Genomic DNA, 21,289 nt, shown 5'->3' with positions numbered 1-21,289 from the left:
GTATCACCGTCTCGAGCAACCTCAAACATATCCCATCCCCATACCCTCCACTAACACACGCTGATCTAGTTTCACCTCAATTACGCAAGCAAGCAGCACTTTTTTTCAACGCTGTCATGTCACAGTCCACATGAAACAATAAACAGTTCAAGGTGAAGAAGATTATCAATTGATGCCTGCCAGCTTTTACCACTGACAGGGTGTATCTAATATTATCCTCCTCCCCATAAACCCCATCCGCTCAGTAGTAGTAGCCCGGGGCCGAGCGTCTTGAGCTTTGGCTCTTTTCTTTCATCACCGTAATTTCATCAGTCCTGAATACGAAACAACAAGAGGACTGTACAATGTAAGGAAATCTGCCGAAATGGCAAGCCAAATAAAACGGGTGAGAAAAAAAAAAAAACGTCAAAAAAAACCGGAAAGCGAGACCAAATGAAAAATCCATGACTCTGCCCACTACCCCGGGACAGGTCTTTACTCCAAGCATAGGACGGAAAAGGTGTGTAGTAGTGTCTCTCTCCATCTGCGACAAGTGCTCTTCATGTCGTGTAGCAAATGCCGTGCATCTACCTCCTTTTTTCCACCTCAAGGATCCAGTATTGAACTGGATCCCACCCACTAGACAATACTTTGTTCGTAAGATAAGAACGGTATAGGCGCACAGTGAAAAGAATGAAAGTGATGTACTTCGTGAAAACGAGTGCGGGCGCAAGTAAAATGCCCTAGTGTGTGGCAGATATGCCGTGTCGTGTGCATGCCTCTGGTGGTAGAGAGCAACAATGCCGTGATTGAAACGAAATGCGAAAAGCAGGAGGCGTATCATACAATGAGGCGAGACCACGCTGCAGTCTCACCTTGTCCTCATTCCAAATTACCTCGCCTCTGGATGGGATGAGGATCAAGACGGGGTGACGTGACCCGAGGAGTCCATGTTCAGTGAGCGATTTGCATCATACCGAATCGCTCCTCTTCCAGCCGTCTCACAATATCCCGATCGCGAGCGGTTCGTGGGTCAGCGTCAATTCCAAGGATCGAAGAGATCCGTGTCTTGTCCTGTCCCTTGTTGTAGGACTGGCTCTGTGCATCCTTCTCGACCTGGCCTGGGCTTGAGATGGGGGTGATTGGTGTCAGAGAAGAAGGGCTGCAGCAGGTGCCAGTTTTCCAGGCCTGCTCGAGAACAGTGGGAGACACTGAAGGACCATACTCGTTGGCGATTGTTGTCCAGAAAGACGCGCGGTGGGTTGAGTAGATGGAATGAAGGCGTGAAAGATCGACATGCGAGGCATTGTGTGCAGGAGGTGAAGATACGGGTCCAGGAGCAGGCACAACTGAGCAGTCAAGACGCAGGGGAGGTGTTGTTCGTTGAAGCGAAGCTGCGCGGTGGTGAAAAGCAGCATGAGGCATCTGAACAGCGACGTCCACTGTCGTCGTATATGACTGGTTGGTGACGGGAGGTGGGAGAGACATGCGAGATGGCTTTGGGAGAATGGACGGTAGACGAGTGACATCGCTAGGTCCAACGATGCTGGGGAGTTGGATGTGGCTGGCAGTGTTGACGTTGCAGGGAGGAGGGCTATAACTTCGTACACTTCCACCAGGAGAAACTGAGCGAGAGACAGTCTCTCGTGCAGGGCTGGGGACGTTCACGTGGTGAGTCTGGGGGATGTCGTTGGAGGCACCCGATGAGACTGAGGCAGCACGCTTGTTGCGTCGGTTGCTGCCATGGGAGAGCTGATGGTAGTGAAGACGGCAAGCCAACTCTGTCTTCTTGAGGTGGGCTGCAATGTACTTATATGGCATCTTCTGGAGGCGAGTTTGGATGAGATACGACTCCTAAACTTGGGGTTAGTGATTTGGTCCGGCACAACTAAACAATATCGGCTCACCTCCTCATCGCTCCAAGCACGTCCACCGCCAGTCGACGAAGCCTTACGGTTCTTTGAAATTCCGTAGTCGTGGCGGTCCATGGAATCCCGCGATGGGATATAAGGCGCGGGGGCGTGAGCCATCTGGTGTTGAGGCATGCCTGAGCTCATTGGTCGGCTGTTCATTGTACTGCCTTGAATCCGCAATGGGGTATCGTAAAGTAAAAGTCAGGCTGCTGAAAAGAATCGTCGTTTTTCGAAGAGTCGAAAGTCGTCGTATAAGCTGGTCTTGAAGAAGAAGCCAGACCAAGTGTGATCGAAGCGAGTGATATCGTTCGAATGCCGGATGTGCTGTTTAAGCCAGCGAGAATATTTAAACTCGAAAATACAGACACCGGAAAGGAAAGTCCTCAAAAGCTGAAACTGTTTCAGATAGAATGAAACAGAATTGTTATAAAAAGGCGTTGAATGAAAAACCAATATCGGTTTTGTTGTGTAGAAGGTAATGGGTTGTTGTTGTTGTTCAAAGGAGTGTCAGCAGCCAAACCAGTTGGTCCAAGTTGGTACTGTTAATGAGTGTGTTGGAGCTAGCTGCGTAGAAGAAGTGAAGCAGAGCCGAAGAAGTGAATACAATTACAAGACGCGACAGCGTTTCTTGCAAAGCAGAAGAAAAAGAAAAGAAAAGATGTGAGGTTGAGGATGACAATCCAAAGTGAAGAAGGGAAAGAGGAGAAGTAGAAGTAGTTTATTAGAAGGGGAGGGGCAAGTGGTGTAGTAATAACAATGGAAGATTCAGAAACAGGCACAATAGACAGTTTACAGCGGCACGCATGCAGTAACAGGCTCACTAGAGTAAGGTACAGTACGTACGGGGCAGATTGCAACGGCCACGACGGTGGTGATGGTTCGGGCCATGCATGGATTGGAGGAAGGACATGGATCAGGGCATAACAAGGGTTTGCTCACTGCCAGGGCCCCTGTTACATCTAACAGGAACAGTCTAACAGCGTTAACGAACGGGGGTGGGAGGGGTTCCAGGCCTAGACGACAGGACAGGGCATGGGGGTAGATTCAGGGCCTGCAGGGCATGGCATGTGGCTTGGCTGGAGTTGGGATGCTGCAACATGAACAAAACCAAAACATGCATCCATCGCAGACGGAACAAGTCGTGGATGATGATTCATCTTACAGTTCCTGTCTGGGACTCAAAACAAATACTGCTACAACAAGATCTGAGGCTCTAAACGGAGACAAACTAGACGACACTATACTATTTTAGCCTGACCATAGACTGGGCGCGAGACGAGACTAACACAAGACAAAACCTGCAGTAATGAGACACCCAATTTCTGGGGTTTTTGGTTTCTTTGTTTCTCTAACCCCCCCCCCCAAAAAAAAACCTCAGACGAAAGAGAAAAAAAAAAGGGCTTGTGAAGCAATAGCAACGATCGTAATATTACAGAAACGCCACAGATGACAATGGCTTGATACAAGTGTGCAGTAGTCAAGCCTCAATCGCGGTGAAGGTGAGCTCTAGTCTAAACAGCTCGACAGAATAGGAATATGGAGCGAACACCACCGTCCGCCACTATCATGAATCAATTCGTCACGAACCAAGACCAGATGACATGGTCCGCCCAAGCGAGCCTCAAAACGATCACTTACATGCTGCAACTGCAACTGCAGAACAGAACAGTCGTTGTCAGTAACGGATACAAGATCCGCCGCCTTGTCAAATCAACTCACCCTTGCCTGGTAAAACGGTCACCACCGCACGTAGCGTCTCCCACTGTTGAAGAAGTGATCCAAACATCCATTTACCACCCCCGGTTCAGTACTCGTACAACGGATATTGGCAGGCCTGTGCGAGTTTTAAACATACTCTTCGCCATCCTTGGCATCCGATCTCTACAGCACAGCACAGCACAGCAGCACAGTACCTTTACTCTCAAGGAGAAACTGTCTCCCGTCGGACAAGACACGCATATAGTACTCTCCCTAGGTTTACGTATGGCCTCTGTGGGTTTTGTCCTCGTGTTCATTCCTTGATAATCAATCAATCACTTTTCTTATTCCTGACAGCAGATATTCAGTCAGTCTCTCTTCAGCGGGGTCGTGTTGCGTTACATCGACCTCAGCTTCAGGTGCGCGATGCGCGTAATAATTCAAGGTGCCCTTCCATTAGTTGATAGCCTTGTCTGACTCTCCAGCGCAGCACACAAACTGCTTCTTGGCAGCCAACCCTGGCGAGTAGCAGGGGTTCATATATTGCTTCGTAATTGGACGGTCCCTGATTTTGATTTGCACCTCGAGTTCCTTCAACCTCGTGGTTTGGCTGTAATAATCCCATCCACACTTGTAGCCTTGAGGCTAACATCCATCGCGCGCCGCTGCGCTGTGATCCGTGATCTTCTGGAGGACCGTGATTAGGTCCCAAGCTGTTGGCTGCAGCTAGCAGACTACTGCTGGCCCGGGCGTAACAAGTAAACACGATTGGGGAGTTGGTGCTGTTGTTGTTGCTGCTGCATGATTCTTGGTGTTTCTGTATAAAGCAGCTGAAGTAAAGCCGCCACAGGGAGATGTTCCGCAAAGCTTATCAAACCCCAAATGTTTAGTTAAACAATATCCGGTTTCGTTTCTCTCGCCTTTTGGCTCCAAGTATCAAAACTCGAGTCGAGTCCAGATACGTACATATACTTCTCGGCCGGCTTGCACGGTGTTTGGTGGAGGGCATGTCATTGCAACCCTGTCGGCTATCGTTTCGTGATAGGTGGGTGCAAGATATGCCGTCCGTTTAGACGATGCGCACATGCCATCGACGCCTCGATTCACAAATTTGCGGGACGACAAGCGCCTGTCTAATTTCAACACGCAGTGACTTGTTTGCACCTTTATTAATTAATTAGGCTTTAGGAAGTTTTATCTTCATCTGTTGTTGTTTGGTAGGATCAGGGCAAAACAACTTCAACTCTGATATCATACATATCACTTCTTCAGTAGGAGCATCATCATCTCACCAACTCTCTGGTCATGATGTTTCCTGTCTCAGAGTCACTATACTGCTACTCAAACCCATATAACTTTCCTTACCGTCGGTTTCGGTTTCTACCTTAACAAAGCCAACTAATCTCGCCGCTTCGTTAGCTGCCGCCGCGCCCCAGGCCCAAGGTTCAGGGATCCCCCCTTGAAACCCGCTAACGCACTGGCGTAATTTCACCTCGGTATCAGGGATTAGTCCAAAAGAGATGGACATTTGCGAACTCTGTGGAGCGTCCTCTGCTGATTGGGCGGCTTATTAACCTCAGAATACTGGTTCAGTGCTTTCGACACTTTGTTTTTACCTTGTCCGTCGACAGACTCTGCACTTATTCCTATTGTGGTCTTCTGTATCGTGTCCTGGTTATGGTTCTGGCAATGTGCCGTGCAGGGGAAACGAGCTGAGTTGACGGCACAAACCGAAACATTCGTTCCCCAGTTACAGAAAACAATAATGAGAAACACGGCCAAGCGAGACACAGGATGGACACGGATGCTTCGATCCCGCTGTCTTACGCCTCTCTGATCGTCGTCCTTCCTTGCAACTCTGAGTGATTTGAATACGGCAGAATCTATTCGTCTATTCTTGGAGCCCTGGCCGACTAACACCGTGCCATGGCAAGATGATCACCAGGTGGTGTCGGGCGGTGAACCGGCCCTTGGTAGCGAAATGCTGCTGTAGAGTGACTCTATGTAGTCGATCTCACTCCCTTGTCCGAGATCTTTACGCGGCTTATCCCCATGCATATCGTATTGTAGAGCACCCTTATGAAAATATGCACTAGCACCTGCAGCAAGGCTCTGCTCTGTGGCGCTAAACAAAACTGCGAATGCCTTCAAGCTTCAGATATCTGATGCACACTTCTAACATGACAGCGTCAAGAGAAACACCTTCTCCAGCTCGGATCGAAACATTGCCGGAAACCGGGTGCTACTCTACCGAGTTGGCAGGAGGTCCCATGACGCCGGATAGCTGTCGTTCCTGTGTGAGCTCGAGTCTGAAGCAGCGATCAAACACGTCGAGATCCGAAACTCCAAGATCTGAGATTCCCAGATAAGTTTTAGATAACCTCAGTTTTGAGTTTCTTCCATGCAACCTCGCATACGAAATCCTGATACATAATTCCTCAACTATTATTTACTTAATCCTTCTCTATTAAGCGCTAAACATTATACAGCTGTCAAATGTTTGCCAAGTCGCAACACTTCCCTCCGTAGACTTACCTCGGCAGTGTTTCAGGAGTCTGTGCGGTCGAGATGGTCATAGCTGTTTGGATCCCGGACTGGGGGCCTTCAGGCTGTCCTGAGAAAAATGTTCTGGAACTTTGCTCTGCACGGGGACAGAGATGCAGCTATCGTGAGTTGTTAGTCAAGCGGCAAAGGACCGTCAAAGATTTTTTATGGCGGGATATGCTTGCGAGAGAGCACTACGTGTAAATCCACAAAACACATGCAGGGTTCCGTGTTGATGATAATTTCGTTCGGGTTTTGTCTTTATTGATTGTGCTACTAAAGTACACTCTCCATATAAAAAGACTTTTTTTAAAGTTGTTTACGTGTTTTGTGAGATTATTCATGACACCGGCAGATTCATCTCGTTTGTTGAAGGTTTCTACTCCATGGCTAAGCAATGCCTTGTGTTCTTTACGCCACATGTCTATCTTGCAGGGCTGGCGTTTCAATATTCACCGTTATATAAGGTTGTAGCTTGAAACGCGACCAGAATGTTTGAGATTCCCATTATCCAGTCCTACTGTGCCTATAAGTTCCCCTACCCATTGGAGCGTAAGGTAGAAGCAAGGGTCCTGATCGCTTGGCCCTACGGACGGCTCAAGAGGTGTCCGAATATTTCGACCAGCTCTTGCAACCGGGGTGGTTTCATCCGCGGGCCTAACCCTCGAGGAACAAAGGTTTCGAAACTTGATAGTCTAATGTAACTCAAAAGAAGGCTAAAGCACCGATGCACTCGAGCTCTGTTGCTGTTATCAGGATCTTTGCTCACCGCAAACTCGTATTGCGGGCGACAATTTTGCCTCGGAATGTATTTCCCCGATATCCATATTAAGGCGTGTATGTTTCGTTCGCATGGGGAGAGTGCCCCGTGCTCCTCTTTTGTGCTTATTTTATTGTTGGCGTGGGACATCAGGCCATCCCAGATTACAAGCGTGTTTCGAAGCGGGCGGGGATCGGCAATGCAGTTGGAGATGGTGGAGGAAGATGAACTCGATGGAGTTTGATGCCGGTGCCGGATCGTCGTGTGAATGTCAGATTTGGTTATCTCGCCGTTGTCTTGATCTGGTAGTTCTGTTGCATTCCTCTTTATCAGAGCTTAATCTCAACGTTCGCCACCGTTAGGGCTCAAGAGATTTCATCCTGTATGTGCCGGGTAATCTAACAGAAGTTAAATCATAGGAGGAAGAAAAGTCGGAGATTATAGAAACATATTCATTCTTAGCACCATTTTTAGTCGGAATTTCTGCTATAGGTGTGAGAACCTAATCAAACTATAGTAAATTTAGTTTTCCTCCTATAATTGAGTTTATTAGAGTTCTTGTAGTGTTTTAATAATGTGCTTATTGAGGAACAAGGAGGAATCTCTCTTATATGCCGCCCGTGAGGACATATTGCGGTAAGCCTACCCTGGACAACGAAGATGAGTCTGGTCTTCTCTTGACAGCTATCGAGTATGTAGCAGTCTCATACGGTTGCCATTCGGGGTATTAGCATGTAAATCTAAAACTCCCCTGGTGTGATTGAATCAGTTCAGTATCTTTGCCCGTGTAAATGCAGCTCGAGTTCGAGTTCTGCCTATGACAGTGAAAGGCGGCATCATAAGTGCGGTTGAGGAGAAATTGGGAAAAAAAGGGGTCGACAGCCTCGACGGATAAACAAGCAGAATTACTCAAACTGCATCTCTACAGCATCAGAAACATCATATTAGACCATATCCATTTATATTAATTGCCACCCGTACGATAGAACAAAAACTCCGAGTCCCGGATCCGACGAGGGAGGGACTTGAGAGGTACACAGATTCAATGTCACGATCTTAGCTCGAGACGCGACCAGATTGCCGGGTATACCCCATTGTGTACAGTACTTGTAGGGTGGAGAATCGGGGCAGATCCATCATTTCGAGAGATGCGGCTCTTGAGGCCAGCCATCCTCAAATGGCACGTACCGCAAGACAAGGTACGTAGGTTCAAGAAACGGTGTCAAGACTACATCTAGTACAGATCTGTCATTCAAAGTGCGCCTACTTTTAACAACACCTCGTGGTTGTTGGAGATAAAGTATGAATCGATCGCGTGGAGTGGGGATGACACCTTGTCATTCGTCAACAGAACGAAACACGTTGAAACCAACAAACATAGGAAGGTGATAGATGACAGATGAATAGTTGCAATAGTCAAAAGAATAGCAGAGGACACGTGAAAGGACCGCTTTATCCTACCAAGGTTATCACGCAATGCAAAATGACAGCACGTCACGTAGATAGAGGCTGTCAGTGGCTGCTGGAACTGAACACGAAAGTCTCATCAAAGAGATTTAATCAGCTACGACAAACGAAATAGAGATTGCAAAACACCGACAACCGTATAATTAATCACCAACAGGGATTCATTGTCTGATGGGATGATATCGTGAGATTAGACCAGTCGGTGAATTATTAGACAAGGAAGGCCATTGACGAGGGAGAAACAGATCATGTCAGATCAAAAAGGTGACGTACGCGAGGAGACTAGACTCATTGAGTGGGATTGACAATTACTGATACCAAGGAGATATCTCTGCCAACCTCACTTCAACTGATTGAATGCCTGATTCTATGATAAACTTGTACGACGATAACTGAGGCTTGACCAAACGTGGCTTGGCAATTACCGGATCAACCAAAGAAACGAGAGATTTTCATTAGCGGGCGGGGAACGAGAGCACGTACCTCTCAGTACTTGTTTTCGAGATGTTTCCTGCTGAAAGAGATAACATGCTCGTCATCAGCGCACTGTGCATTCCAGTATAATTCATGTGGCTAAAGACAGTGTGATTATGAGGTCAAATTCTAAGCTATTCGCGCCTCGGAAGCGTCGGTGACCCACTTTTAGCGCAAGCGTCGTAGCTTTCTGTCACGCCTGCCCACCTCCTTTCGCCCATTCCATTCTCCCCTTTCCACCAAAAAAAAAGGGTAACCCACGACTACCTTCCCCTCCCCAGGTCCCAGCGACTTCCAAGGTCCTGCCCGAGTTACTTTGCCTCGAGGTACCATCCATCGTTCCTCCCTCCCCCAGACAGACCTATCTACTTTTTACCTGCCGCATCCAATCCACCTCAAACTCGACCTGACGGGAACAGAGTTGAACTGAGGTGAGGTATCTATTGTACATCATCTCACAATCCATACCTTCTACGCCCAAACTTCATCCTCAATCAACCTAGCTGTGGATCCACTCACAGCATCTGCTAAGGCTGAGTGAGGTATCTCTCTATCATTCTGCGATTGCGACCTGCGACAGGCGAGCAAAACGACTTGACCTGTGACTCGACCTTCACATTGTGTCGTCACCGTCGCAGACAAACAAGACGCGCATTTGCTTGCTCGTTCCCTCCTGGGCCTTTAACTCAAGTCAAGTAAGCATTCTATTCTATATCGTGTCCCATCAATCAATACCATCTCCTGGCTTTCATTCTCACTCATTATTGCGTCTTTGCTCATCGAAATGAAAACTTGTACATGTTTTTGAGCGCGCGTCCTGTATCTTCCGTCATTGCCGAGTTGAGATGCGGCAACTGAGCATAAACTCACTCACTCACTCTATTCACTCATGACTCAATACTTCACCATCACCATCACCTGTCGCATCGCATCGCATCTACCTACCCATCGTCTTGCCACGACCACAGTCCTACGTTTTTGTTCGCTACGTACCTCACATCACTCGCGTCTTATCGCAGACACGTTACGCGTGTGTCCGCCTGTCCTTTCTTTTGTCTGGCTTGCTTGCATTTTCCTGCCTCGTTATAGCCCCAGCCCCAATCAATCTCTTTTCGCTCACAAGCGTCTGTCTCGTCTCCAACCACCCCCAAAAACAACGGGGCACTGCCAATGTCTTCAACATGGCTTCGCCGAGGCGCACGCGAAAAGCAACACAGCATCTGACCGCGCACATGGTTTAGACACGTAGAGCATCGCGCACATGCGATTCCGTTGAACTCGAACAATTTTCTTTATTTCCACTCTCACCACGTACACGCTGATACTGACCCAACCTTAACCAGCGCACAAAGGTTCATTACAAGACAAAAAACCTTGAACATCTCGACCAGTTGGTACTTGCGTGGAGAAATCAAACCGGCATCCCACCACATCACGTTTCAGTTTTTTACCAACCAGATCCCGCGGTTGTGTTTCCTGACGCCCTAAAAATCCCCTCCCAGCACAGATCTTTGTTGAGTACTTCGCAGATACTCGAGATACTCGTCTGTACCTCTCCTGTATCAACGTTGTCGCCTTCACGATATTGTGACTGGTCACTGTCTAACTCTCTTGCCTTTTAACTCAACTTTATTCACGGATCAACTAGTCAGACTTTTGCCCGTGAGTACAAATACTTTCTCTATTGTCACCATCTGTACTCTTGGTCATACGAAAAAAAGTTCCGCGTTTTGCGCCATCGCGCTTCTGGTGTTAATACGGAGAGAAGCACTATGAATCGCAACGCGATGCCGGCCAACAAGGTGGACCCAAGGCTGTGGTTACAGGTATGCTGCAAATGTTATGAAGCGACTATTGTTCTGTTCCTGTCGAAATTCGATATCGAAAATAGTTGCGCAGCTCAGTTCAGCCCAGACCCTGGTCGCGTCACCCCCAGTTTGCGCGTGCTTCAGACCCACGTTGATTGATACACCAGTCAGAGTCATGATATGTCTTGTTGTATCGCAGACGCTAGCGTCAGCGTCTCACGACTTTCAACATCATGTTTCCTTGCTTATTGCCGATGGTTCCTTGAATCTGATGGCTAACTGGTACCTTTTAGAACATGCAGCAGTGGCAAGTCGGGCCTGTCCCGGAGTATGTCTACTCCAACTCTCATCAGCCAACCGAGATGCAGTAAGTATTACGTCCTTTGATGAACCCTTCTTTCTTGGACCAGGTACCACACCATCTGTCGATTACAAGAGTAATACGACTCTTTCCCTGTTTCGTCACGGTATTTCTGGCTTTGTAAGGTCCTTAATCGGTGCCTTCAAATTGTGTCTCACGACCCATTTCACCACCGATAGACCTGACGCCTACCAAAGCTACACAAGTAACTTTCTCACATGAAAGTACCTCTAATGCCTGTAGCTTGTGGTTGTGTCAACTACCGTGCCCATTCATATCGATCATGAAGCCCTACGATTGGGAGCCACCCTGCTGACCTGCGTCTCTCAATAGCAACCCTCACCAATACCAGAACGACATGACTCGTCGTCCTGAGAACATGGAATTCCGCTACGGCGCCCCTCAACCTAATATGGCACCGCAGCAACAACAGCAACCTCAACAACAGCAGCAGCAACATCACCCGGCGCCTGTTCAACCTCCTCCCATGAGCGTTCCTCAGCAGCCTCCAAATGGTGCTGCACCTCCTCAGCAAGTACCTACTCCCACTCCGGCACCAGCTGGTCGGTCGCGAAAGAGGCCGGCACCTGGTGCCGCTGGACCTCCGGCCACAGCTGCTCCTCCTGCCCCTGTTACCCCATCTCAAGTTCAACCTCCTGTCGCAGCTCCTCCCCCACCACAGGCGGTTCCTCAACAACCACAACAAGTTCAGACAGATGATGCGAACGCAGCACCAGTTGCACCTCCACCGGCCAAGAAAAGCCGGACTAACACCCCCTGGACACCACAAGAAGAGTTGCGACTGAAGCAAATGCGAGATGCTGGCAACAGCTGGGCAGAGATTGCCAAGGTAAGACCTACGGTGTAACCTGGGTATGATTCATATGCTAAAAATGACGTGTAGACTTTCCCTACCAGGACAGAAGGATCTGTCAAGAAGCATTGGTACAAGGTATGCTCGACCAGGAGATCAACGGGAGGATTTAAGAAGCTAATTGGATTTAGGACATGCATTATGCTGAGTTTGCTGAGGACGAGGTAGCCACCATTCGCCCTGTACATTGAACAACAAAGCTGACCTCCCCTTTATCAGAGCCAAGCGTTATTGAACGCCATCAAGGAGTACGAGAACAACAAGTGGAAGTCAATTGGGCAGAAGGTCAACAAACCTGCCAAGGTACGTATCTTAACCCTCGGAACTTGACAAAGCATGTAAGGTGTTGACATATGATGTAGGCTTGCGAACAGTACGCCAAAGAACACTTTCCAGGTACGTCTCGACTGCTCTGTTTTGACGACGGAGTGAAGAAGCGTTTATTGAAACTGACATGCATAGATTTGTTCCCTAATTCCAAGAGATAGGGCGAGTCGCAAGGTGGCTTTGGGATCTCTTGCAAGTTTCGCACTCCTGTGAGAAGTCGATAGCCAAGAAGATGATCTTTTACCCAGAATTCCCTACTGCAAAGGGAAAAGACACAAAACACCAAAAACAAAGGGAAAATTAGCAGTGGCGTTCTGCACAATTTCTATGCGGGAAACTGTTTAATGTTTGTTAATTGTGGACTTGCCTCGAATATTTTATGAGGCATGGCGGACAATGCCTCACCGGCTTTGTTACCACTCCTTCGGATCGGATACGGAAAGGATTGGAACTGGGAACTGGCGCGTAAAGGTGGAAAAATTGAAGACGAGATGCAGCGTATGCACCTGTCGAACTGGCCTATAGGAAGAGAGTGTTACAAAGGAAAGGGACTTGTGATATGGACGCGTCTGTTGGTGTAATGGGGAGAGATGAAGGAGGATATGGATGTCTGAGGTTGAGGAAGACGAAGCCGTTTCAAGACGGACCGAGTCGAAGGGAAGGAAGGATGACGGCAGTGTGTGTTATTTTTTCCCCTTGTCTTTTTCCTTTTCGATTCTGGTTGTGAAAGGATGGGACTGTTCGATTTTAGGTTCGGTTACTTATACCCCAATGCCTGGAGTTGATTCCTTGCACACAAACATAATGGCCCCCTGATTGACGCTCGTGAACTGAACCAATTGCCTGTATATTGCGCGGATCGCTTTAGCTTGCGAAGACACAAATCATTTGCCATTATCCTGTACCAATTAGTTGCTGCAAGATAGTAATGCGTTCTTGGTTGTCTACTGTCAGGAAGTTGGTGTTTGACAGGCCTGTAAGATTGGTCAGGGACCGTGGCGTGTCCCCTGTGGTGGGCGCTGGGCTGTCAGCCTGGGCTAGGTAAAGGTACCTAGGCTACTTGTCGGGTACAATGGGATTGTGGCGGCGGGAGGGGAAGCGTTGTGTGACAGGCAATGGCGTGCCAGATGTAGATGTGACATCGGCAATGCATGATGGCGTAGAAGGGTTTTGGAAGGTTTTCGAGTGCCAATTCATTATGACATCCATTGTTAGTGTGGTTATTGCATTGAGCTCTGGCGAGAAAGGTAAAATGGGCCGGAATGAAGGGGGCGGTACGTATTATGATGGGCAGGGATGAGTCTATGACCTGAAATCTGGGGAGATATGGATGGATGGGTTGAATGATATGGATGCTGATTCGCGGAATGTACGGGCTTTGAACTCAGGGCTTGTGGTATCATCGAAGTAATTAGAGATACATCGATGTTGTAAATGGAGTCGAAGCTGAAAGTTTAATATATATAGTAGGTAGCATTTCGGGTTTGAAGATCAAGTCAAACTCAATCGATTTGGTTGAACTTTGTTGGCGAACGAGGGTATTTGCGACCGCAGTGATGCAACTGAAAACAAAGTGATTGCTTTGCTGTAGGCATTCAGAGATTGAGCACTGTTGCCTTGAAGACATGTTCAATGGACTGGGTATTAGAGGATTCCATGGCAACAATTGCTCTTATTACAGCTGATATCTATACGATGATGCCACTGATGGATCACCAAGACAGTCACATCGCCTCTGCTTAGGTGTATGAAGTTCAGGGGTCAGCCAGGATCAGGCGCATGATCTTAGACGAACTGATCACCAAGTTTGAATAAACTCGAGCTGTTATTGGTCCTTTCTCAAGCCTAGTCACTGTTATCTTCCAGAGTGGTTTAGTGTGTTAGTGCGTCTAAACGAAAAAGGCCATGTCTCGTGTCTCTCGGCACGAGAGGTCCGCTTTGCCAGTGCGCGAGTGTGTGTGAGTGCTGATGGGGAACGGACAGGTACGGGGGGAGTCTGGTCCAGTCTATTCGGCCTTCTTCTTTGGGAGATTCGCTTCTCTTCTTTAATCCCTCTTCTATCCTTTCCCCAGATTTCGCTGTCTGTCTGTGGTGTTGAAAATCCACCTTTTTCTTTTTCACTGTTTTGCTCATCGTTTGCTTTCTTCCTAACCCAAGGGAAGACATCGGTGGCACTATCAATCGTTTTTATTTTCTCGTCGCTATTTCTCTCTCGCTCAAGTCACGCGGTCGAGTCCCGATCGATCGAAAAAAGCACACGCAGAATCTACGCGATAATTTCTAAACCAGACACTCGCTTTCTGCGGAGTTGCCCGACATCCTTCTGCTCTCGTTAAGAAGGAAAATCCTGCGTATTCAAGGGATATTTCCAGAAAGGGGACAATCTTTTCGGATCGAGGACGCGCAAACTGTTTCGCGGCCCGCATTCCATCGCCCTTTTTTACTTGATTCAACTGTCAATCAGCAGCCTAATAAAACGGTCGCTATCAACACCACGCAAATACACCTTTAATCACCGACAACAACCCAAGTCGCTCGCTTGCTGGGTTGTTTCGACTGTCGTTTTTGTGTCTACTCGATTCAACAGCAGTCGCTACCTGTTCTCGACACTTCAACGCCTTATCTACTCTTAATATCCCGATCAGATCAGCTCAGATCAGACCATACCATAATACCGAACCCCTAATTCGAGGGCGCTCTTGCATCAAAGCATCAGTTACATCTGTTTTTGCTCGACTATTTCATATTCATAATGTTGCGATCTCTTGTTGTTGCTGCCCTTTTGGGCGCTAGCTCTGTCGCCGCTGTCAAGTGCACGCGCAGCAGCCACTGTCCCGAGGACTCGCCATGCTGCTCCAGTAAGTTACCTGCACGAAGTTGACGATTTCTGATATCTGACATGTATCAGCCTATGGTGAATGCGGTGTTGGTGCGTACTGCCTGGGTGGTTGCGATCCTACAATGTCCTTCTCCCTCGACTCTTGTGTCCCCGCTCCTGTTTGCGAGGACCGCAAGATGAAGATGAACTCCCTTGATTCAATTGTCGATATCGGCAAGTATCTTGGTGATTCTTCAAAGGCCGACTGGGTTGCACAGGGTGAGCCTGTTGTTTTCCAGAACAACGTTCTTCTTACCATGCCCAAGGACAGTGTTGGCACTCTGCTGTCTTCTACTGTCTACATGTGGTATGGTAACGTCAAGGCTCGCTTCAAGACCAGCCGTGGTGCTGGTGTCATTACTGCTTTCATTCTCTTCTCTGACGTCAAGGATGAGATCGATTATGAGTTTGTTGGTACAGAGCTCGGCGATGCTCAGACCAATTATTACTTCCAGGGCATCACCAACTGTAAGTCGTCCCAGTGTCACACAGCAAGGTAGCCCCTTGTTCGTGACACAGCCATGAATCCTCACGTGATGGTGTGTTGTACCTGACACGGCTGACACTTTGATAGACGAGAATTCCGAAAACATTACGCTGTCTGATACCTTTGCCAACTTTCACGATTACGAAATCCGATGGACCCCCGACAAGATTGAGTGGTGGGTTGATGGCAAGCTCGGCCGAACTCTCCAGAAGAGTGATACCTGGAATGCCACCTCTAAGAACTTTGACTTCCCTCAGACACCCTCTCGCGTGCAGCTTTCTCTGTGGCCTGGTGGTAAGGAGGGTAATGCCGAAGGTACTGTAGCATGGGCTGGAGGTCCTATCGACTGGGATGCTCCCGATATCCAGAAGAGTGGTTACTACTTTGCTACCTTCTCCGATGTTGAGATCCAATGTTTCAACGCCAAGTCTGGTCCTGGCTCCAACTCGGGTACTAGCTACTGGTACAAGGATGCTGCTGGCACCAACGACACCATTGTCGACGGTGACAAGAGACACACCATTGCTTCTCTGATGGCCACTGGTGAGGACATGGACAAGGGAAAGAAGGAGGACAAGAAGAAGGATAGCAAGGACGATGACAAGGACGATAAGGACAGCAAAGATAGCAAGGACAAGGATAAGGACGACGACGATGATGATGAGCCTGCCACTATTCCTGGCGGCAGCAGCGGCGCGCCTTCCAACGACCACGGAGACGATAGCAGCGATGACAGCAGCTCTGGTTCCGGTTCTGGCAGTACCCCCAAGGGCAACCCTGACGGCAGCACAGATGATACTGAGCCCGCTGACACCACCAACTGTGAGACCAACAGCTTCAACCAAGACTGCGCCAGCTCGAGCTCTAGCTCGAGCAGCAGCAGCAGCAGCTCAGATGATGGAAAGGGTTCCAACGCTGGCACACGGAACGGCGCAAGTGCTCTGGCCATTATCATCGCCGGTGGTGCTCTGTTCTGGCTGTAGTCAATGATGATGGCGTTTGATGTCCGTCCTGCGACTCCTCCCATTAACCTCTCTTTTTTCTTACCACTCTTATATAGCATCTCACCGCACGTTTCCTGTTTAGCATTTCATGACGGTCGGCATTGAGATTTTGTATGTAATTTCTTCTCTTTCATGGGTCCATATTCTGTTAGTAGAGGGACGATAATGGTAAATGGTTTTGCATGGGCTTCTTTAAATGAGGTATTTTGCTTGCTGTGCATGTGATGGCATGTGAAGAATACTGGGCGGCTTGGTTATTTAAATATGTGATCATCTGGTCTATGCGCCTGGTTATGGAGAAGATGTATGTTTGGGATTGAGTAGAGGGACTGGGTCAGGCAGACTCCTTCGGATTTGATGGCATGATGAGGACATCCGTGTTAAGATGACAGGTACTAAAATCTCACGTGCAAGCGAAGGATTAGTTAGTGAAAGTAATGACAAGTCGACCTGCCAGTGAAAGCAAAGAGAATAAGCATAACCATTAGTCAAAGCGTTGAGGATCGAGACAAACCATGGCCTCAGAGAATGGCCAACCAATTCAGCCCTACTCTGAGCATGGCATCATTTGACCTCAAGCTATCGGGTCGGAGAAAAAAAGGCCGCAAGGGCTGAGCGTTTGCTTTTTACCGCTGATCCAATCCCTTCTCATCTTGGCGGTCTCCTATAAACGCGAACCCCCTGCATCTCAGCTCTAAGCGCTGGAGTCGCTATGCTCTGAGCCAATTGTTATGGGGGGAGGATCAGTGGTGAAACTCGACGGGTGTGTTTGCTGACTGTGGTATCCGTTTCGTTTCATGTTGCCGTGAACATTCACTGGCTAACAGCCCTACAGCCACTGTAGCACAGCCCCTACATTGCCTTTTTTTCCTCATTACCCCTGATCAGCGGTTGATCGCTGTTCTTCCAATCACTGACGCTGCGCCTCCACTGAATGGAATGGGATGTTCGCCTTTTCGCCAGTGAACAAGGCTTGACAAGGTTGCTCTTTTGAGGGGATTTCTCTTGTTCCAGTGACTGTGCATCTGCATGGATCGCAGTCCTTTGTGAGAATGGTTCACTACCTGGTCTAGGTCTTTTGAGGCTGAGGCTTACATCTGTAGCTATATATGCTCAACCCCCAGCCATTGATCCTTGGTCACTCTATTTCTCACAGCCGCAATCCTTTTTGCTAACATCAGCCTCCCTTCATTAAAATTACACACGATTACGTTTATACTTTTTTCAATTCTTAAAAAGATTGGACTGGTTCCTGTTTCTTTTATAGACTTTCTGGCTTTTTCAGCTTTTGATACCCCATTCGATATTGATTGTCGATCGCTATTGCAGTATACTACTACTACTACTACTACTACTACTACTACGACTTTGAAACGAAACGAAACAACACAAAACAAAACACGCTTCACACAACAACATGAAGTACACTATCGCTGGCCTCTTGGCCACTCTCGCCACATCTGCCTCTGCGCTTCCTAACATTGCACGCAGCTCATACCCCGCTGCCTCAGCATCTTCATCCGCTGCTGCGCGCATCCTTCTCGGAAACTCTGGCCACATCTACGTCGCCGACTTCAGCCCCAAGACGGGCAAGTTCGAGCTCACTCTGAACCAGGAGATCGAGGGCGGTAACTCATGGATGGCCTACTATGACCCCAACTTGCTCTACGCCGTTGACGAGAACTCTGATGAGCTGAGACTCTTCAATCTTGATCTCGAGGCTAATAAGCTTACCCTCAAGACCAAGAAGGCCGGAAGTGTCGGCGTTGTTCATCTTGAGTTCAACTCGGACAAGACACGCCTCGTCGGTGCTGCTTATGGAAATGGTACCATTGATGTTTGGAACACTGAGAAGGGTGGCCTGGAGTTCGTCAAGACTCTCAAGTCTCCTGGAAAGCTTGGCCCCGATAAGGAGCGCCAGGCTGCTTCTCACCCTCATCAGGCTAACCTTGACCCTTCTGGTCGCTACTTTGCCGTCAACGATCTCGGCACTGACTCTGTTGTCATCATCGACTCCAAGGATGATGCTTACAAGATCGCAAAGAACATTCCTGTTGAGGCTGGCTGCGGTCCTCGACATGGTGTCTTCTACCCTCGTGGTGGAAAGAAGGCTACTCACTACATCGTTGCTTGTGAGCTGAGCAACCAGGCCCTCGTCTACTCTGTCTCCTACAAGGAGAACACCCTTGCCTTCAAGCACCACCAGTCTATCTCGACCTACGGCAAGGACGCTCCTGCCAAGGACCCCAAGACCGCTGCTGTTGGTGAGATCCTTCTCGCTCCTAACAACAAGGACGTTTACATCTCCAACCGTCTGTCCGGAAACGAGACCGACTCTATCGCTCGCTTCACCATCGCTGAGTGCGGAACTCTCACTTATGCCGATACCGTCTCATCTGGTGGCCTCCTCCCCCGTATGATGAGCTTCAGCCGAACTGCTAAGCACGTCTTTGTTGGTAACCAGAACGGTACCAGCGGTCTCGTTGCTCTTCAGCGAGGTGCTGATGGCAAGCTTGCTGAGAAGCCTGTCGCTACTCTTCCTGGCTCTGCGTTCGGCGAGCCTTTGTTCGGACCCCAGTATGTGCAGCAGATCCTCCTGAACTAAGCTCGGAGATGTTCACTGTACTATTTCTTCTTCTTGATGGCGCTTTTGGTGTTTCTCGGGCTTGATAGACCCTTGGAAATCGGGCACGTTTTTTTTTTTTTTTTTTTTTTGTTTTTGTAAAAAGAATTCTTGTTTATTAGTCAATAAGATAAATTGACATTTGCTGTATACCCTGGTATCAGAAAAAGATAACGCCTGTTATTCGTGATGAAAACCTGTTGCACATGTGGTAATATGCTGTACCGTAATCCGTATACTCATAACCCATTTAATCTGAACTTGAATCGCTCGCCATACCTGCTCCTCCACGCCCTGATGTATCTTCCAGACTCTCTTTCACATGTCGATACTCTTCATCTAGTATATCTGGATCTGTGCACTTGTAGGCTGTCTCGAAGTCGATGAGGACAGCATCGCCGTCTTGTCTGATGAGGAAGTTGTGCTTGTTGATATCGCCATGTACAATACCCAGATCATGCAGTTTTTGCAGACTTCGCTGGCATGCGGCGAGATCTTCAGGTTCTGCAGTCCGAGCATCGTGAATCTCTTCGAGGAGGAAACCAATGACTCGCCCGTTCTCGTGAATATGACCGAGAAACTCAGGACCGATGCCTTGACCGTGAATCCATTCGTACGAAGTCGTCTCAGCAGCGAAGTAAGGAATCTCCCATGGAAACTGCGCAAACTTTGCCAGTACCGGTGTCTTAGAAGAAGGATGCGATACACGATAGAGTGTTTGGCGCACACGCTCGATTTGGCGGAGCTCAAGATGATCTACCATAACATCATGCCAGACATTTCCAATCCCAGGCAAACTGCTTCTTCTCGTCTCGCAGAAGAAAGGCTTCCCTGTATGCCCGTCCTTTCCGACACGGCCCTCGTTCCAGTCCCCGGGGGGAAATACAGGGAGTTGAGGGAGGAGTTTTGGCTCGTATGTGCGATGTTCAGGGTCTATGAGACCCCCGTCTAGTGTGACGTATCTTACGTGAGCGCCGTCGACGAGGAAGCGATACTCGCTCTTCTCGTCTGATTCTGGGTCTGCGAGAACAGCGAGAAGTCTGACGTTGTTGTTATGTTTCATGATAAAGTGATCGATGAGTAACCATAAAGGTGAATACCCTTATGGTTATGGTTATACTGTATGTATATGTATATCGTAGTGATCAACACGCGATACAAGAGGTTGGTGATGACACGTGGGGGTTATAGCAAGCCACAGAACCATGTGTGGAGCTGATATGTTGAAGATTGATGATTTATAGAGAGAGTGAGCTGAGCTGAGAGGAAGAACGAGTCTATTTATGATTGAATAGTCTATGGAGGGGCTTAACTTTTACAGGTCAGGTAATGCAATGCGTGCGTGCTGCTTCTCGGCAATCTGGACCTGGACTGAAAGTGAGGAGAGCAGAGGTGGGAATTGCGCTTTGACTCGTATATAGTGCCCCAATACTACCTGTACGGTCAATAATTAAGCGGGGGGTTCAGTTTAAGCGTGTCTTATGATTCTAGAGCTGATGAGCCGTTGATTCTGGTCGTGTTGATCAGCACTGGATACTGTAGAGCATCGTAAATGCATGTATCTATCCGTTGCATCATGTCTGCCAACGAACAGGTGGTCAATACATCCTCAGCCCTCCAAGACTCAGCCCTCTCAGAGCCAACTTGGGTCATTTCCCCTCCGTCGATCAACTAACGAACAGAGCGGAGACCATGCCCGGAATACACGGATTAGTGCCGATAGGATTGCGTCTACTGCTGTAGCTAATAATAAGCGATCTGATAGTATGGTAAACTCTTTGTCAAGTGCTCATGATGATCCGCTCAGCCGAGTCATGGCCCTGTCTGTCGTGTAAGTGAGGCGGTTTCCATCCCCTGAACATTGTCATGGGGGGTTGACAGGGGTAAGTAGAAAAAACGCTCAGCCTTTGGATCAGAGAGAAGAAAGAAATAATGAATTAATGCAGAATGATATTGGAGGTTATGCTGGCGTTAGTTGAGCCTCAGGAAAAAGCAAATACGATCATCATGCGCCATGACCCTTCCTTGGCTATGGCTTCAGCTCTAGACTATGGGATGGGCTTTTCATGGGTAGAGTGACGTGATGTCAACA

General features: G+C 48.4%; 6 protein-coding genes across 63 annotated transcripts; 4 read left to right on the top strand and 2 right to left on the bottom strand.

The window, feature by feature from the left end:
* Nucleotides 1–146: 146 nt before the first annotated feature.
* FOIG_10702 (uncharacterized protein) lies at nt 147–2,626 on the bottom strand. The gene is made up of 2 exons (XM_031211160.1): nt 1,887–2,626; nt 147–1,833 (listed from the first exon to the last, which is right to left on the bottom strand). Exons 1-2 carry the CDS (start codon nt 2,049–2,051, stop codon nt 934–936), a joined length of 1,065 nt encoding a protein of 354 aa, XP_031059093.1. The 5' UTR covers nt 2,052–2,626; the 3' UTR covers nt 147–933.
* Nucleotides 2,627–3,428: 802 nt separating this feature from the next.
* Nucleotides 3,429–4,119, top strand: FOIG_10701 (uncharacterized protein; the record flags this gene model as incomplete). Its single annotated transcript, XM_031211159.1, has 2 exons — nt 3,429–3,873; nt 4,076–4,119. The coding sequence occupies 2 exons, from the start codon at nt 3,429–3,431 to the stop codon at nt 4,117–4,119; spliced, it is 489 nt and encodes a 162-aa protein (XP_031059092.1).
* A 4,898-nt stretch (nt 4,120–9,017) lies between these two features.
* Nucleotides 9,018–13,106, top strand: FOIG_10700 (uncharacterized protein; the record flags this gene model as incomplete). 57 transcript variants are annotated; one of them, XM_031211108.1, is made up of 9 exons in its annotated part: nt 9,018–9,525; nt 10,179–10,497; nt 10,937–11,010; nt 11,338–11,854; nt 11,909–11,956; nt 12,010–12,042; nt 12,098–12,181; nt 12,241–12,274; nt 12,341–13,106. In XM_031211108.1, exons 3-9 carry the CDS (start codon nt 10,940–10,942, stop codon nt 12,364–12,366), a joined length of 813 nt encoding a protein of 270 aa, XP_031059049.1. In that variant the 5' UTR covers nt 9,018–9,525; nt 10,179–10,497; nt 10,937–10,939. The 57 variants fall into 57 exon arrangements, with proteins under 57 accessions (XP_031059049.1, XP_031059037.1, XP_031059055.1 ...); XM_031211107.1 differs by having other exon boundaries at nt 9,068–9,525; nt 10,077–10,497; XM_031211155.1 differs by having other exon boundaries at nt 9,070–9,525; nt 10,179–10,661.
* A 1,083-nt stretch (nt 13,107–14,189) lies between these two features.
* On the top strand, nt 14,190–17,179 carry FOIG_10699 (murein transglycosylase). Of its 2 annotated transcripts, XM_031211100.1 has the most exons (3): nt 14,190–15,063; nt 15,114–15,551; nt 15,658–17,179. In XM_031211100.1, the coding sequence occupies exons 1-3, from the start codon at nt 14,958–14,960 to the stop codon at nt 16,551–16,553; spliced, it is 1,440 nt and encodes a 479-aa protein (XP_031059033.1). In that variant the 5' UTR covers nt 14,190–14,957; the 3' UTR covers nt 16,554–17,179. The 2 variants fall into 2 exon arrangements, with proteins under 2 accessions (XP_031059033.1, XP_031059034.1); XM_031211101.1 differs by having other exon boundaries at nt 14,190–15,551.
* A 548-nt stretch (nt 17,180–17,727) lies between these two features.
* On the top strand, nt 17,728–19,450 carry FOIG_10698 (uncharacterized protein). Its single transcript, XM_031211099.1, has one exon. It carries the CDS (start codon nt 17,992–17,994, stop codon nt 19,177–19,179), a length of 1,188 nt encoding a protein of 395 aa, XP_031059032.1. The 5' UTR covers nt 17,728–17,991; the 3' UTR covers nt 19,180–19,450.
* FOIG_10697 (uncharacterized protein) lies at nt 17,854–21,198 on the bottom strand. The gene is made up of 2 exons (XM_031211098.1): nt 18,607–21,198; nt 17,854–18,539 (listed from the first exon to the last, which is right to left on the bottom strand). Exon 1 carries the CDS (start codon nt 20,258–20,260, stop codon nt 19,448–19,450), a length of 813 nt encoding a protein of 270 aa, XP_031059031.1. The 5' UTR covers nt 20,261–21,198; the 3' UTR covers nt 17,854–18,539; nt 18,607–19,447.
* Nucleotides 21,199–21,289: the final 91 nt, after the last annotated feature.

Source organism: Fusarium odoratissimum, assembly GCF_000260195.1.
Source record: "Fusarium odoratissimum NRRL 54006 unplaced genomic scaffold supercont1.19, whole genome shotgun sequence".
Classification (NCBI taxonomy): Eukaryota; Fungi; Ascomycota; class Sordariomycetes; order Hypocreales; family Nectriaceae; genus Fusarium; species Fusarium odoratissimum.
Note: the sequence above shows the minus strand (reverse complement) of the source record. Positions and strands in the feature narration are given on the sequence as shown.

Coding starts and splice junctions, on each gene's coding strand:
- FOIG_10702 (XM_031211160.1), bottom strand. CDS start 2,051: ATGAACAGCCGACCAATGAGCTCAGGCATGCCTCAACACCAGATGGCT. Junction 1,834..1,886: donor GTGCTTGGAGCGATGAGGAG/GTGAGCCGATAT, acceptor CCCCAAGTTTAG/GAGTCGTATCTCATCCAAAC.
- FOIG_10699 (XM_031211100.1), top strand. CDS start 14,958: ATGTTGCGATCTCTTGTTGTTGCTGCCCTTTTGGGCGCTAGCTCTGTC. Junction 15,064..15,113: donor GGACTCGCCATGCTGCTCCA/GTAAGTTACCTG, acceptor GACATGTATCAG/CCTATGGTGAATGCGGTGTT. Junction 15,552..15,657: donor CTTCCAGGGCATCACCAACT/GTAAGTCGTCCC, acceptor ACACTTTGATAG/ACGAGAATTCCGAAAACATT.
- FOIG_10698 (XM_031211099.1), top strand. CDS start 17,992: ATGAAGTACACTATCGCTGGCCTCTTGGCCACTCTCGCCACATCTGCC.
- FOIG_10697 (XM_031211098.1), bottom strand. CDS start 20,260: ATGAAACATAACAACAACGTCAGACTTCTCGCTGTTCTCGCAGACCCA.